The sequence below is a fragment of the Urocitellus parryii genome, chromosome 3, assembly GCF_045843805.1.
Source record: "Urocitellus parryii isolate mUroPar1 chromosome 3, mUroPar1.hap1, whole genome shotgun sequence".
Lineage (NCBI taxonomy): Eukaryota > Metazoa > Chordata > Mammalia > Rodentia > Sciuridae > Urocitellus > Urocitellus parryii.
The window spans coordinates 206,723,186-206,739,734 of NC_135533.1; the positions used below are offsets into that span (position 1 = coordinate 206,723,186).

Genomic DNA, 16,549 nt, shown 5'->3' on the forward strand with positions numbered 1-16,549 from the left:
TCTCTCCCAGGCAAGGAGGCTCAATGCCCAGAGCCCAGGATATTTTCAGGGACTCATAGAAACATTTTCATTTCTTTAAAAATAAGAAGAAAGCATTGAACTTTTAGGTCAAAGAAAATGATTCAATATATAACATTAATAGATCTATTTTTTTTCTGGTAGGATTTGAATTGCAGAAAGTACTTGTTTCATTAATCATTTTAAATATTGAAATGACAACATTTTTCTCATGACATATTTTCCTCATGAGCTTAAGCAAAATGTTACAGGTCTCATTGTCACCACTGCCATACATATAATGTGATGGATGCATAAACTGTGTCAATTTAGCCACATTGATCTATTTTGGACACTGATCAACAGTGCCCATTCTCATGTAGAATGAGCTTTGATAGAAAATTTTTAAAATTGATGTGAAATTCAGATAAGATCAAACATTGGAAAGTGGCACTCAGTGGCATTTAGTACTTTCTCATTGTTGTGCGGTCATCATCTCCATCTAGCTCCAAAATCACGTGTCAGCAGGCGTGGGTGGTGTGTGCTTGTAATTCCAGCTACTTGGGAAACTGAAGCAGGAGGATTATAAATTCAAGGCCATCCTGGGCAATAGTGAGATCCCATCTCAAAAGCCAACCAATCGCTGGGAGCAGTGGTGCATTCCTGTAATCTCAGAGGCTTGGGAGACTGAGGCAGGAGGATTGCAAGTTTAAAGCCAGCCTCAGCAAAGGCAAGGTGCTAAGCAACTCAGTGAGACCCTGTCTCTAAATAAAATGCAAAATAGGGCTGGGGATGTGGTTTAGTGGCCAAGTGTCCCTGAGCTTTATCCCCGGTTCCCTCCGCCTTCCCCAAAAAACCCCACCCCAAATCCACCAATCAACAAACAGAATAATATACCTAAGTTCGTTGTCTTGCAGTGGGGGCAATGTCCTGATAAATCCCTTGTAAGCTGAACATACTGTAAGTCAAAACTGCATGTTAGAGCTGGGCATGTAAGTCAATGATAGAGCACTTGCCCATCTCATGTGAAGCCTTGGGTTTCATCCCCAGCACTGGGGTGAAAAAAAAAAGCCTCGAATCTACCACTGAATACCGGAGCTTAGCAACACCGCACACTGTGGAACGTGGGTTGTTTCTGCTCATGATGGCCAGATTGGCTGGTAGCTGGGGCTTGCTGCTGCCTCCCAGTATCACCCAGCAGTGTCATGGTGCTTATCACTAGCCTGGGAAAAGATCAAAATTCAACATTCAAAGTATGATTCCTACCAAATATGTTTCACTTTGAAACTTCGGAAAGCTGAAACACTGTAAGTCAAGGTTATCTGTATTTTCCTTTACACTAATGCAGTTCCAATTGAACTGCATTAATTTAAATTCAACATTTTTTTTTTTTTTTGAGAAAGGGATCCATGAAGGGAAAATTTCTCAGGTCCATGAAAATAACAATTTCTTAGCTGCTCCATACGTTTGAGGTATTTATTGGGAAATGGATGGGCAGGTTTTATTTTTACATGCATTTTATTTATATTTATGAAAAACAACATTCCAGGTAGTGTTCTGAAGTTTCTAATTTGGATACTTTTTAAAAGATAATACTTTTAATAAGGATATCTGGATATGGCCAAATGTAAGAAACACTAGTGTCTGAAGTGAGAAGCATCAGAGTTTAGTGCCTGAGACCCTGGAGAGGCTCATGAATATCACACTGGAGACAAGAATTATCACTGTTGCTCTCCCTGTGGCTTCCCCTTCCCTCTGTTGCTCACCTGAGCATTCACGCAGGCAGCTACATTTATTGGGTGTCCTCTGTTTGCCAGGTAGCTGCAGATTTGTCATCGTGGAAAGATGACTCTAGTTATCTCCAGGTCAGACACCTAACTATATTAACTTTGGGACTGGCCCAAAGATGTTTTGTCCAGGTCTCTGCATGCAATTGGCATTCAGCAAAGGCTTAGAAGTTTGGATGGAGAGGTGGGACAGCCCCCCAATTCCTTCTAATGGTGAAATATGGAGCGGACTGAAGCCATAAATGGCGAAAGTGTTAATAATTTTATGGTTTTCTTTCCCGTCTCTTCCCAGCTATGCCCGGGAGTGATTCTGGAGACCTTGACCCTTTGCTGTCAGGACATGACTTTTGAACTCCAGGCAGTGTCCCAGGTGTCCTAGCAAGGGCACAGCCCAACAGATGGACACATCTTTCCCTTGCCTTGTGAGCTTCCTCCAGTGCCCACCATCCTCCCATCCTTCCCCTTCCACCACTCCTGCCTTCAGACCTGGGCTCCTCTGTACCCGCAGGTAGACCATGAGCAGCCACGGCAATAGCCTGTTCCTGCGGGAGAGCGGCCAGCGCCTTGGCGGGGTGGGCTGGCTGCAGGGGCTGCAGGACAGCATGCAGCAGAGAGCGCTGCGCACGCGCCTGCGCCTGCAGACCATGACTCGAGAGCACGTGCTGCGCTTCCTGCGCCGGAATGCCTTCATCCTGCTCACTGTCAGCGCCGTGGTCATAGGTGAGCCCTGCTTCCCGGAGGGCTGGGACTTCCGGGAAACGTCCTGCTTGCATGTGTCTTTGCTCCAGCCGGCCACTCTCACCTGCACACTCGTCCCACCTGCCACTGTTCCAACCCCCTATGGGTGCACACATTGTCACATATGTATATGTGCACTGTACACAGTTTACACGTGCACAAATATGAACATATTTTATGGGTGCTCAGAATTTACAGGTGCAAATTCCTGTGCACACTTACACAAATATACAGTTGTCTTGTGGTACTAGAAGCAGAGAAAGAGGATATGGAGGGCTGAATGTATTAGAACTTATAAGCACATCCATTCCCACATGGGCATTCTACAGTCTTAAGTGTTTAAATATATGTACACCCCCCCATATTTGAAAATAGTAACATATGCACAAGTCTCCTGTATGTATACATCCAAGAAAGTGCAGATGCAAATTCACGTGTATGGGATTACATTCACAGGCAGATGTATAAGCTCACAAATGAGCATGCACTCATATGTGCATGCATGTGTGTGCTTGAATGGGTGCAGACGTCTGCACACATATCAATGTGTAACAAATCTTACATTTCTGCAATGTACACCTGTGCCAATGTGCACACAAGTGCATGTACTTGTAGAATGTTTTTCTCTTTCTCTCACTGATCCCCCTACCACAAGCCTTCTTGGAATGGGTGGGTCCTGTCTGGGCTGAGTGACCCACACTCCACTCCATGGACCCCTCTTTTTGGCTCTAGGGGTCAGCCTAGCCTTTGCTTTGCGCCCGTACCAGCTCACCTACCGTCAGATCAAGTACTTCTCCTTCCCTGGTGAGCTTCTCATGAGAATGCTGCAGATGCTGGTGTTGCCCCTCATTGTCTCCAGCCTGGTCACAGGTGAGAGAACCCAGTCCCTTGTTGACCTTCGAGATCCCCTCAGAACCCAGGCTTGAACCTAGAGCCAAGACAGTTCCCAGGATGGGAGCTTGGGATCACCTTTCCAACTCAGCTACTCAAACATGGAGCCTGCACGTGGTCCACGGTCCTGGCCAAAACCCAGGTCCTTGACTAGAACCCAGGGTGAGGTTCCTGCTCCTGTATACCTACAGCACTTATCCCAGGAGCTTTCCTGTATGTCTCCTTGGAGGTCAAATGCCAGCCTTCAGGGCTCAAGTTATCCAGAGGGGAAGGAAAGGTGGAGGAGGGAGGGATGGTCAGCTAAGGAAGGTAGCTGGGCTATAGGGTGGATGTGCAGGAGGTGGATGTGAATAGGGTATACAAGGTTAGTGAGGTGGAGGTGCCAGGATGGGGGGTAGGGAGGGAGTGGGATGGGAGCACCAACAGTGTCTACTCAGCATACAGTGAGGTGGGTGGAGAGCTGTGATTTGGGGTGGACTGTGGGATAAGGAGTGGGATGAAGATGAGGTTATGTGCAAATAGGAGTCAGTAGAGTTGGGGTTGAAAAGATTGGCTTGAGTTAGAGGGAAGGTAGTGTGGATGGTGTTGTGTTTGGGGTAATGAACGGGATGGGATGTGAAGGTGTTTTTGGAAAATAGAATGGGAATGGGATGGTGGTGTGGATGAATTGATTGTGGGGGACCCTGGGTGAGGTGTAGGGGGACAGGTTGTTTGGGGCAGTGGTTGCTGAGTTGGTGGTTTGGGAGGTGGAACAGATGGATGGGGAGTAGGTGATGGGGTATGAATGAGGGTACGGGGGCTGCACTGTCTGTCCTCAGGTATGGCTTCCTTGGACAACAAGGCAACAGGGCGGATGGGCATGAGGGCAGCTGTGTACTACATGGTGACCACGGTCATTGCGGTCTTCATTGGCATCCTCATGGTCACCATCATCCATCCTGGGAAGGGCTCTAAGGAGGGGCTGCATCGCGAGGGCCGCATTGAGACCATCCCCACAGCTGATGCCTTCATGGACCTGGTCAGGTGATGTTCTAATTTTGATGGGATTTCCGGATGAACATGCAGCAAGGCAGGCAAACCCAACCTGGAAATGGTGACACCCCTTGGTTCCTATTTTTTGGTACCTATTTGTTGTCCTTTGTCCTTGCACATATCCTCCAAGAGAACTAGGATATGATCTTTGTACCCTTAGGCTGGGGGAGGCTATAGCTGCAGTGTCTTGGAGCCCAAGCTCCATTTGAGGGTGAATGATCCTTTTATGCAGCAAGATTTTCTAGCCAGAAAATCAAGGTTGGCAGTATTTCTGCCCTAGTCACCAGCTAGGGCATTGCATGGACTTGGATGATTTTTAGGAACTGTCTCTGGTGTTTTGGGGTCTTAAGATGATATAGGGGTCAGATAGACCTGGATCTGAGGTTTGTCTTAGTCTATTTTCTGTTACTACAACAGGATACCCAAGACTGGATGAGTTGTAAGGAGCAAAGTTTTATTTAGCTAACATTCTGGAGGCTGGGAAGTCAAACAACATGGTGTTGGTATCTGGTGAGGGCCTTCTTGCTGCATTACAACATGGCGGAGGGCATCCTTGGTGAGACAGAGCAAGTGTGCTAGAGAGAGTCTGCTTTTATAACAAAGCCACTCCTCATTAATCCCTAAAGCCCTTGATCCATGAATGGATTAACCCATCTATGAGAGCCAAGCCAGCATGACCTAATCTTCTCTTTGAGGCCCCACCTCCCAATACCTCTGCAATCAATTTTCACCATGTTTTGGAGGGAACAAACCCTAGGTAAACCACAGCTAGGCCCGTCTGCACCTTTTAGCAGCTGTGGGTCTTTGGGCAACTACATAAGGTCCTCCAGTAAAGAGCTGTTAAATCAGATGGTGTAGGTCAGGTACCTCACTCAGCATTTGGCCTAGACTGAGCATTCCTATGTTGGTTGACATTATTATTATTGTTGTTATCATTACAAGTATCGCCCCAGGCTCTCTTCCAAGGTCTAACCACTTTTCCTTCCTTTGATGTTTTTCTGCAGAAATATGTTTCCACCCAACCTTGTGGAGGCCTGCTTCAAACAGGTCAGTGGGAAGCACCCAGTTGGATCAAGGTGGCTGGGAGGGCCATGGCGGGGCCTGCTGCTGGGTGGGTGACCCAAGCCTGAGGGGTGGGAAAAAGCAGCTGAGAGAGGGACGGGCAGGAGGGGCCTATGGAGGAATCCAGGAGAACGGATCGAGTTCCCTCAGGTGTGGTGATCAGGACAAGAGGACTCAGGCCAGGGCAGCCTGGGCTGGGGTAGAGATTGCAGGACTTCTGACCACACATAGTGAAGAGAGACGCCTTAAAGTCTGGCTGAGCACGGCCCAGGGAGCTAATGAAAATGCGGAATCTACACTTACTCTTTCATGCTTGGTTATTCACACCCTCATTTGTGAATTCATTCACTCATTTTTAAACACTTTTTTTAATTTTAAAAAATTTGTTTTTTGATTAGCAAAAATTATATAGTTGTCCTTTGATATCAGGAGGGAATTGGTTCCCTGCAGATTATAAAATCTGGGAATGCTCGAGTCTTGTATATAAAATGGCAGAGTGTTTGCATAGAACCTGTGCAGTCCTCCCAGAGACTTTAAATCGACTCTAGATCACATGTAATACCTAAAGCAATGCAAACACAATGAGAATAGTTGTTGTACTGCATTGTTTAGGGAATAGTGACAAGAAAAAGTCTGTACATGTTAAGTTCACAGCCAGTTTCCCTCCTCCAAATATTTTTGATCCATGGTTAATTGAACCCATGAAAGGGAATCCACAGATGTGGAGGGCCAACTGTCTATTTATGGGGCATAAATATGTATACATTGTGAACTAATTAACATATTCATTACCTCACATGCTCATTTTTGTGTTGAGAACACTTGACGTCTACTCTCAGTGATTTTCACAGTACAGTGTTATTAACTAGCGCCACCCTGTTGTACAATGGATTTCTTGAACTTCTTCCTACCTAAGATTTTGTGCCCTTTGATCAACATCTCCCTAACTTTTCCCCACCAACCAACCTAGACTTGGGTGACCATTCTCTTATTTCAATGATACTACCTTTTGTGGATTTCATATATATCTGAGATCATATAGTGTTTGTCTTTCTATGTCTGGCTTATTTCACTAAGCGCAGTGTCTTCTACTGTCATCCAAGTTGTTGCAAATTTCAAGGTTTTCTTCTTATTTTTGAAGGCACAATAGTATCCTATCATGAATATATTCTACATTTTCTTTATCCATTTGTCCATTGGTAGAGACAGGTTGATTGCATAGCTTGGCTATTGTGAATAGTGCTGCAGGGAGTGTGGGAATGCAGGAACAGGTTGTGTATCCCTTATTTGAAGTGCGTGGGATCAGAAGTGTTTTGGATTTTTGACTTTATCAGATTTTGGAATATTTGCATATACATAATGTGCTATCTTGGCGATAGGACCCAAATAGAAGCATGAAATTCATTTATGTTTCATGCATACCTCCTGTGTAGTCTGAAGGTGATGTTTATGCAACACTTTCAATGCATCTATGTTTTGATGGTGACTTGTCACATGAAGTCAGGCATGTGGAATTTTCCACATGCGTCATGTCAGTGCTTAAAAAGTTTCAGATTTTGGAACATTTTGGATTTTGGATTTTCGGACTAGGGATGCTCCATCTGCATCTCCTCGTGATTCTGATTTGCTGGATCATATGGTGTCCTATTTTTAATTTTTTGGGGACCCTCCGTTCCATTTTCTGTCATGGCTGTAGTAATTAATTCACTCCTCCTTCTATGCCTTGGCCAAGTTCTCATCAGCAATAAGACTTTCTGGGGTGGGGAACCAGGAATTGGTGTTTTTAGGACTTTCTCCAGGTGACTCTGCTACTGAGTCTGGGCCCCATCTCTCTGCATTTCAGTTCAAGACACAGTACAGCACGAGGGTGGTGACCAGGACCGTGGTGCGGACAGAGAATGGGTCTGAGCTGGGTGCCTCCATGCCGCCTCCGTCCTCAATGGAAAATGAAACCAGCATCCTGGAAAATGTCACTCGGGCCCTGGGCACCCTGCAGGAGGTGCTCAGCTTTGAGGAGACCGTGCCTGTGCCGGGTTCAGCCAACGGTATCAATGCCTTGGGCCTCGTGGTCTTCTCTGTGGCCTTTGGGCTGGTCATTGGTGGCATGAAACACAAGGGCCGGGTCCTGAGGGACTTCTTTGACAGCCTCAATGAGGCTATTATGAGGCTGGTGGGCATCATCATCTGGTGAGTGCTGGGCTGTGCCCTGGGGCGGTGGTGTTGGTACACGGGAAGGGCGGAGCCAGGGCTGGGACCAGTCAGGCTGTGTGGAAGTTGAAGTGATTGGGGACATCTGACCAAAGTCGTTCATCTACTCTATGTATTGGTTAATTTACTCGCCAACTCACTAACTCATCATGTATTTCTGCACTGAGTTATTCACTTGTTGACTATCTTCTTTGTGCATTCACTCATTCTTCTGTGTGTTGACCAATCATTCATTCATTGAAACTCATTCATCTATATTCATTCTTCCAAGCACACCAAACGTACTATGGATTTTATTCCTGTATTAGTCTGTTTTTCATTACTATAACTAAATACCTGAAGTTGGGTAACTTCATAAAAAAGAGGTTTATTTAGCAGATAGTTCTGGAGGTTCAAGGACATGGTGCTTGCATTAGCTTGACTGTTTAGGATCTCCCAGTAGATGGCACACCCAAGAGCCAAAGATTATATCACAAGACAGGAAGCCAGAGAGGGATTGAGAGGTTAGGCTGGTTCTTACAACAACTCTCACTAGAACTAACTCAGGATCCCGTGAGCACTGCCTTGATCCCATCTAAGTGCAATGCCCCCTTTACCCTAAGGATCTCCCACTAGGCCCCACCTCTTAAAGGTCCCACCACCCTTAACATTGCCATCCCGGGGACCAGACTCCCAGTACATGAGCTCTTGGGGAACATGTGTAAATCATATCCAAGCATCATCCCAAATAATTTGAAAGTTGTATAGGAGACTTTAGGCCACTTTGACAGCTTGGAAGATTTTCAGATAGGAATAGAAGGGAGAGCCTATCAAGGATAAGCAGAGAATTAACGGGGAGTGTTAGAGGCCCAATAGAACTGGGAACCATGAATTTACAGTGGTGTCATTGGCTTGGTTTGGCAAAGTGTGCAGGTGTGCCAGGTGACTATCAGAGGTAAGAAGTCACGAACAATTGATCCAGGATTGAGGCATTTTGCAGAGGGGGAAGCAGAAGGATGGAGGCCACGGAGAAGCGTAAGACAGGTCTCAGGGTTTGACTTGGAGGGGATTCTGCAACCACATACCAGAGCTCACTCCAGCCAGCTTAGGAAACACAGATAGGGCTGGAGAAGTCCCCTGCATCCTCCTTTTTGACCCAAGCTATTGCGCTGACTTTCCAAGTGGTTCCCACCTCCTCCGTTACGTTCACCATGAGAGTGATCAAAAAGGACATCCATTCCTGAAGACAGAGGAGTTAGCAGTGGCAGCCTGGGGATAGGTGAATGACGGACCACAGGCAGAAGCTCACAGGATTGAGTGACCTGCTGGTTTGTGTGCGCTGTGGTCTCCATGTGTCCCCCCAAAATCCGTGTGTTGGAAACTTAATCCTCAAACTCAAATGTTGATGGTATTCAGAGGAAGAGCCTTTGGGAGGTAATTAGGGTTAAATGAAGTCATAAGAGTGGGGTTTTGTGATGGGGCTAGTGGCTTTATAAGAAGAGGAGTGGAGACCTGAGCTGACGGGCTCCGGGCTCGTGTCACGTGATGCCCTCTCCCATGTGTTGCAAGAAGGGCCCCCAGAGGCTGGAACCTTGGTATTGGATTCCCAGCCTCCCAAATTGTGAGAAATTAATTTTCTGCACAAATTCCCCAGCCTCAGGGCGGTGTTTTGTTATAGCAACAGCAATGGACTAAGGCCGTGGGAAAGGCAGTTGGGCCCCGATGATCCTGCTTCCTTGGCCTCCTCTTTTCCTTCTCCCTCAGGGACTTTGCCCTGGCCGCAGAGCTTCCCTCCACATGCCCACGGTTCCTTCTCACCATTCAGGGCTCCACTTTAGTCACTTCTCCTGAGAAGTCCTGCTTGACCACCCACTTGGTGCACTTGTCACAACCCGGCGTTTGTTATTGCGGTGGTCCCCTCTGATCCACTGTTTCACTTTCTGCGATTTCAGTTACCCACGGTAAACCAGGGTCCAACAATATCAAGTGGGACATTCCAGAAATAAGCAGTTCATGAGTCTTAAATAACCGTCATTACAGCAAGTTTCTATGTCATGATTCATTGTATCATTGGCTATTGTCTCTCCCTGGGCCTCATTTAATTTTAAATTAATTTTTAAAGTTTAACTTATTAAACTTTACCATTAGTCCGTATTTATTGGGGAAAAAACATGGAATATATATAGGCTCCAGCACTGTCCTCAGTTTCAGGCTTCCGAGGACCGTCTCCCCAGAACGTGTCCCCCAAGGATTTCGTGTTTCTCTGAGTACCTCCTGTTTTCCCCATTAGAATGTGTCTTAGTGCATTTGGAATATAGCAAAACTACCACAGACTGGGTGACTTACACAGGGAACATCCGTTTCTCACAGTCCTAGAGGGTGGGAAATTCCATCCAGATCATGGCACCCACAGATTCAGTGTGTGGGGAGGGCGTTCTGGTTCAGTAGGTCCTAGGTTGGACCTACTCTAACTCAACCCAAAGACTCCCTGAGTCTTCCTATGGTGGAAAGAGCAAAGCACCTCTCTTTTTTATATATATATTTTTTATATAAAAAACATAATATAATTATATATATCATATATAATTATATTATATATAATTATATATATATATAAAATATATATATAAAATATATAAATGCTCATCCATCATTGAGCCCTGCCCTCATGACTTAAAGTCCCTGCATCCTAATGCCTCAACTTAGGGATTCGGATCTCAACACGTTTTTTTTTTGTGGGGGCGTGGGGTACCAACATTCAGTCGCTGGCTGCGCCTAAGTGCCGTGAGGACAGGAAGCATGCCCCTGGAAAACAGTGCTCATTAGGTAGTTGCTGAATGAGTGGAGAATACACAGGTGATTTCGAGGTGTCCGTGGGAGGAGCAGTGACAGGGCCCAGGCTGGAGAGGCAGGAGACCACGCACTGATGGGAGAGGGGTAAGGAGTACAAATACGGAACCGGGAGTTGAGGGCAGCAGACAGCGGATGTTTAGAAGGTCAGACTCGTAAGTGTCCCTGCATTCCTTAGGAAGGGGCCTGGAGTTGGGTGGGGAGGCCTGGAGTGGGGAGGGGGATGGAGCCCTCATAAGGCTGCTGGCCTGCCCTGGCCCCGTGGGAACTCTGGTGTGGGGTGAGTGTGAGTGAGTGGCAGGAGGAGGTGGGGTGTGTTGTGGGCTGGAGGGGAGGTGGGGAGGGATCCCTGACGGGTGTGTGGCTTGCCCAGGTATGCACCTGTGGGCATCCTGTTCCTGATTGCTGGCAAGATTCTGGAGATGGAAGACATGGCCGTCCTTGGGGGTCAGCTGGGCATGTACACACTGACTGTCATCGTGGGCCTGTTCCTCCACGCTGGCGTTGTGCTGCCCCTCATCTACTTCCTCATCACCCATCGGAACCCCTTCCCCTTTATTGGGGGGGTGCTGCAGGCCCTCATCACTGCCATGGGCACCTCTTCCAGGTATGGCCGTGCTCCCCTCTCTCCTCCTCCTGTCTTCCATGGGCTCTCCAGGGTCCCGCTCTCCCCCTTCCATTAACGTCTTCTGGTTGCACAGTCCTGTCACAAGCTCTTGGAGACCCAGGTGGCCATTACTTATTTCATATGGAGGAGAACCTGTTTTATATGGAGGGGCCAATTTTGAGTTTACAGATGAAGGTTCCAGAATGCCCTGGGAGCTCAGTCATTTACTAGCCCAAAGAGTCTCATCTTCCCTTGAGATAGTGTCTGGAAGCTCTCTTGACTTCCATGTGCACTTTTTGGTACTTTTAGGGGGCTCTTTATTAGCCCCCCTCATTAATCCCCATCACTAAAATTCAAAACAATTTGAGAAGATATGCCAACAGCCAAATAGATGGGGAAAATGTCATTTTTATTGCTCATAATGCTCATTGAAGAACGTGCCTCTTTAATTGGTAACTAAATAAGATTGGTGCCACTACACCCCCTGGTCACCATAGAGTTGGACGCCCAAGCATGCTCCATGAGTCCAGGTTTCTCATGGCATGACATAAACCTGACCAGACAGAGCACACATCCTGTGGCAAGCTGACCCCCCAAGAGATGCCCACTCCTTCCGCCAAAGTCACCCACTAATGGAGTCACTCTGGCTCTTCTGGGTGTTGGTGGAGGGTTAGTAGTTGGGGTTTATCCCAGGGCACCATGAGGCAGAGGGCAATTGGGGTCTTCTGTGATACCCTTGTCGTAGCCCCCAGGTGTGGGAGGTCAGCAATCTGGGACTGGACTGTTGGTTTTTAGGCCTTTGGCTTTAAGTGAGTCAAGAGGCCTCAACCCTGGGTTGTCCGCAAGGCTGAGTTCTCCCTTCATGAGGAGGAGCGCCCCTCTCCATCTGGACCCTTGTGCCCATGCCCTCCTCCTCTTGCTTGTGTTCCTACCTGGCCCCTCCGTGTTCCCGAGGGGAGTCCTCCTTGGGTCCAGTGCTACACCACTCTCCCCTGCCACTCCCGGTGTCTCTCTCCCCCAGCTCTGCAACCCTGCCCATCACCTTCCGCTGCCTGGAGGAGGGCCTGGGTATAGACCGCCGCATCACCCGATTTGTGCTGCCGGTGGGGGCCACCGTCAACATGGATGGCACTGCCCTCTATGAGGCCTTGGCTGCCATTTTTATTGCTCAAGTCAACAACTATGAGCTCAACCTGGGCCAGATCACCACAATCAGGTGAGGTGCCTCAGTTGGGACCTGGGAGACCATCAGTGTGACGGTGGGAGGAGGGACCCAGAACTGGTCGTCAGGGGAGGCCTCAGACATTGCAAGGGAGAAATGGGGAGAGCCTGATGCTGGATGAGGTTAAAGGTGAGACTTTGCCACCTGAGGCTGTCAATAGCTGACAAGAGGGTGCTAGACATTTCTCCCCTCGCACGCTGTTGAGAGACATCCCTTTTTCCAGAATTTTCCAAACTGTGGCTGGAATATCCTAAAAGCCCAAAGTTTGTGTTATAATTATAGATACCTTGGTTCCATCACATGTAGGGAAAAACCACAGATGTAGGGAAGCATGCCACAAAGATAGTTTCAAATTTAGAAATCCTTTTGATCAAGGTCCCAAATAGCAGAAATGAGCACTTCTCATGAGAAATGTCTTAGTGAAGTTATCAGAAAAGGTGAGGATGGGAGACTTTTAGAGGGTGTTCTTCGGTTGATCTGGGGACTTGGCATCACTTCCAGCTTCTTCCTAGGGAGAGACCTTGGTGACGATGGCTGGCATGAGACCTACTAGGTAATGCTTCATACATTAGCAGCAGGTAGAGATCGACTGCTTGGAGATTCCTAGATTGGATCCACTCTAAACTCGACCCAAAGGCTTTTGAGGTGGTCCTGATAGAATCAGCTCAACCTATCCAGAGGGGGCTGCCTGCCTCCCAAGGGCTCCCACAGGTCATTGTTTATGCCAGGGCCAGGGGTTGCAAGGGAAGGGCTCCCTCACTTACCATTCTGTCCTCCTTGAGACCCATTCATAAGGCTCTGCTCCCCCCCACCAAAGGAAATCAAATCCAAACAGGATAAACTCAGGAGAAATTATGTGGCTTTTTAGAAAATAGAATTTTACTCCATTTTAAAAAATATTTTATTTTATCTATGTGGTTCTGGTGCTGGGGTTTGAACCCAGGGCCTTCACATGGAATTTTACTTCCTGGATATATTTTTGATAGCAGTAACTGACACCTTGAAGCACATATCATGTCCTAGCACTGTGCTCCTCTGCTGCTCATAGTAAGAAGGTTGGCACATGTCCTGCACTTTACAGAAGAGGAGAGGGAGACTCTGGGTTCAGGTCCAGTGTTGGACAGCTCATGCCTTGAGTCTGATGCCACCCTGATGCCACAGTCCATGCTCTGTCACCAGTCCCAGCATTTGCTCAACCATGGATCACATTGGTTCTGACAGAGCCATCCTCTGGGCTAAGCATCTCCTGGAACTCCATGTTGACAATTTAATTTTTTCCACACTTTTTAATTGATGCATTGTAGCTGTACATTGATGGAATTTGTTATTACATATTCATACATGCACACAATGTAACAATATAATTTGACCAATATCACTGTCCAGCACGTCTTCCCTTTGCTGATGTGGAAAATTTTAGAATCTGCTAAGAGGTTTCAGAGGCCACCAGGCAGAGGATGGCACCCACAGGTTACTAGTACCTTTCCTGGTAGCTCATGGGCTTTTAGAGTCCTTTTAGGCAATGTTGGGCAATCAGAGTTGATACAGGATTTAAGATCTAGCCCATTCCTAGATCTGCTCTCTTTACTTTTGTTTATTTTTTAAAACCAATAAGTTTGAGTAAGAATTTAGGCTCTAGCACTGGACATCTCTAGACCCAGGATGGTCCAGAATGTTCCCATCTCTAAATTAGTGAGCTATATTTAACTACTTTTCTTTTTCTTTTCGGTAGTGGGGATGGAACTCAGAGGCATTTTAACACTCATTCACATCTCCAGTCCTTTTTATTTTTTATTTTGAGAAGGGTCTCACTGAGTTGCTTAGGGCCTCACTAAGTTGCTGAGGCTGGCCTTGAACCTACCATCCTCCTGCCTCAGCCTCCCAGGTCGCTGGGATTATAGATGTGCCCACCTCACCCAGCATACTACTTTTCTTTTAAAAAACTTCTGTCCTTCCCCCCCCCCCCCCTTGGCATTATTGAAGTATAACTGACAAATAAAACTCCTACATATTTTAGGTGCACAATGTGATTTGATATATGCATACACATTGTGAAATGATGATCTCCATCAGGCCAATGAACATCCATTGCTTCACATGGTCACCCCCACTTCTCCCATTTCTTTGGGTAGTGAAAACACTAACAGCCACTCTTTTTGCAAACTTCAAGTATACAGTAGCATATCAGTAATTATCGTCACCATGCATAGATCCCAGAACTTGGTTCATCTTATAACTGAAACTCTGACCAACCTCTCTGCATTTTTATCCCAACCTCCTTATCCTGGGGAGTCACCGTTCTACTCTCTGCTTCCGTGATTTCTGACTTTCTTTAGAGTCTATGCATGAGGGAGATCACGCATGAGCAGGATTTCCCTTTCTGCACTGGCTGAAGAATTTTTAAGATGCCTCGGGAAACTGACCCCTTCCCCTTCTCTCTCTCTCTCTCTCTCTCCTCTCTCTCTCTCTCTCTCTCTCTCTCTCTCTCTCTCTCTCTCTCTCTCTCCCCCCCCCCCTCTCTCTCCACCCTCTCTTCCTTCCTCCTGTTTTCCTGTATTCTCTCTCCATTTGTAGCATCACAGCCACAGCGGCCAGCGTTGGGGCTGCTGGCATCCCCCAGGCCGGCCTGGTCACCATGGTCATTGTGCTCACGTCTGTTGGGCTGCCCACGGAAGACATCACACTGATCATAGCTGTGGACTGGTTCCTGTGAGTGTTTTTGGGTGGGACCCTGATGCCAGCTCTCCCCGCCCCACTGTTTTGTGATCCAGCAGGGAAAGGGGTCCTTGGAGAGTCCTCGGCCTGTGGACCCCAAAGCCCATAGAGTTAATAGTGGGAAACAGCAGGGAGGAGACAAACCCTGAGGGTTTTACCATCAACCAGAACAGCTCCTTTTTGACCTGTTTCATGTATACATCATAAGAAGGTGCTCCATGGCATGGTCTGGCTTTGTATCATACAAAAAATAGGTATTTTTTTCTCTCTGGTAAAAATTTTTAATTTCAAAACCAAAAGAATTTTATAAGTGAGAAGAAAACAGGTCACCTACAACACTAAGTAGGAAGGAATTTTGATTGATGAATTTCACCTTTCAGTGATGGATAAAATAATTTTGAGGGCTAAATCTTGGTGGGTTTATGAGTTAAAATGATGTACCTAGTAAAATGCCACTTTTATGTGAAGACAATAGGAAATCATTTTTAGGTAGATAAGGACTGTTCTGTCCTCCCTCCCAGCTGTCCTTCCTCCCTCCCTCCCTCCCTCCCTCCCTTCCTTCCTTCCTTCCTTCCTTCTATCCACCATCCATATAAACATAATCTGGACTTTCACCCCAGTGGGAGCTGTGGGTGGGGACTTGAGTCCCATGGGAAGTCTGTAGCCTGCCCTGGTCAGGACCTCCGTTGGCCCATCCTGGCTGACTCACTCATGGTGGTTACTCTCCTGATTCTATATGCATTTCAGCTTATGGCCCCTAATTGTCTGTATCAACATTTACATCTTAAAAAAGTATCACGTTGCTAAGAACAAATCAGAGTGTCTCAGAGCTGGCCCAGCCTTTGTCAGGAGAGGAAACTGAGGACAGAGACGGGGAGGCCCCCCTTGAGGTCAGGTGGTCAGAGACTGGACTGGAATGTGAGCCCAGGGAGCCTCCCCCTGTGCAGCCTTTCTTCTGTGGAGCTTTCTAAGTCCCCACGAATGGCAGCTTCTCTCTCTTCTCTACCAGGGACCGGCTTCGCACGATGACCAATGTGCTGGGGGACTCCATTGGAGCGGCCGTCATTGAGCACTTGTCCCAGAGGGAGCTGGAGTTGCAGGAGGCTGAGCTCACCCTCCCTAGCCTGGGGAAGCCCTACAAGTCACTCATGACACAAGAAAAGGGGGCGTCCAGGGGCCGGGGAGGCAACGAGAGTGCCATGTGAGGGGCCTTCAGCTCTTCTCCAAGGCAGGAGGAAGGGGACTGGGGAGGGGACCCTGAGGACAGTCTGCTGCTCAGCCGACCCTGGGCTGCACACAGGTTCTGCTTGGCTTCTTTGTGAGAGGGACTAAGATAAAGGAGCAGGAGTGAAAGCTATTCAGGGTCTGTGTTTGTCTCAGAGCACAGGCTGAGAGAGGGAGTGAGCCAGGAAGGGGAGGAAAGTTTTCTCCTGGGTTTTGGGGGAGAGGAGGCTTCAGGTT

The 16,549-nt window shown here is 47.4% G+C and overlaps 1 protein-coding gene and 1 non-coding gene across 4 annotated transcripts; one reads left to right on the forward strand and one right to left on the reverse strand.

Annotated features, from left to right (window-relative positions):
* Window positions 1–258: 258 nt before the first annotated feature.
* Window positions 259–388, reverse strand: LOC113183724 (small nucleolar RNA SNORA1). Its single transcript, XR_003300899.2, has one exon. It is a non-coding gene; the product is annotated as a small nucleolar RNA SNORA1 (small nucleolar RNA).
* Window positions 389–2,299: 1,911 nt separating this feature from the next.
* Window positions 2,300–16,293, forward strand: Slc1a6 (solute carrier family 1 member 6). 3 transcript variants are annotated; one of them, XM_077795725.1, is made up of 10 exons: window positions 2,300–2,504; window positions 3,255–3,392; window positions 4,232–4,436; window positions 5,450–5,492; window positions 7,351–7,694; window positions 10,918–11,151; window positions 12,173–12,367; window positions 13,032–13,051; window positions 14,929–15,082; window positions 16,098–16,293. In XM_077795725.1, the coding sequence occupies exons 1-10, from the start codon at window positions 2,300–2,302 to the stop codon at window positions 16,291–16,293; spliced, it is 1,734 nt and encodes a 577-aa protein (XP_077651851.1). The 3 variants fall into 3 exon arrangements, with proteins under 3 accessions (XP_077651851.1, XP_026245804.2, XP_077651852.1); XM_026390019.2 differs by lacking the exon at window positions 13,032–13,051 and having other exon boundaries at window positions 14,948–15,082; XM_077795726.1 differs by lacking the exons at window positions 4,232–4,436; window positions 10,918–11,151; window positions 12,173–12,367; ... (1 more) ...; window positions 14,929–15,082; window positions 16,098–16,293 and having other exon boundaries at window positions 7,351–7,404.
* The last annotated feature ends 256 nt before the right edge of the window (window positions 16,294–16,549 follow it).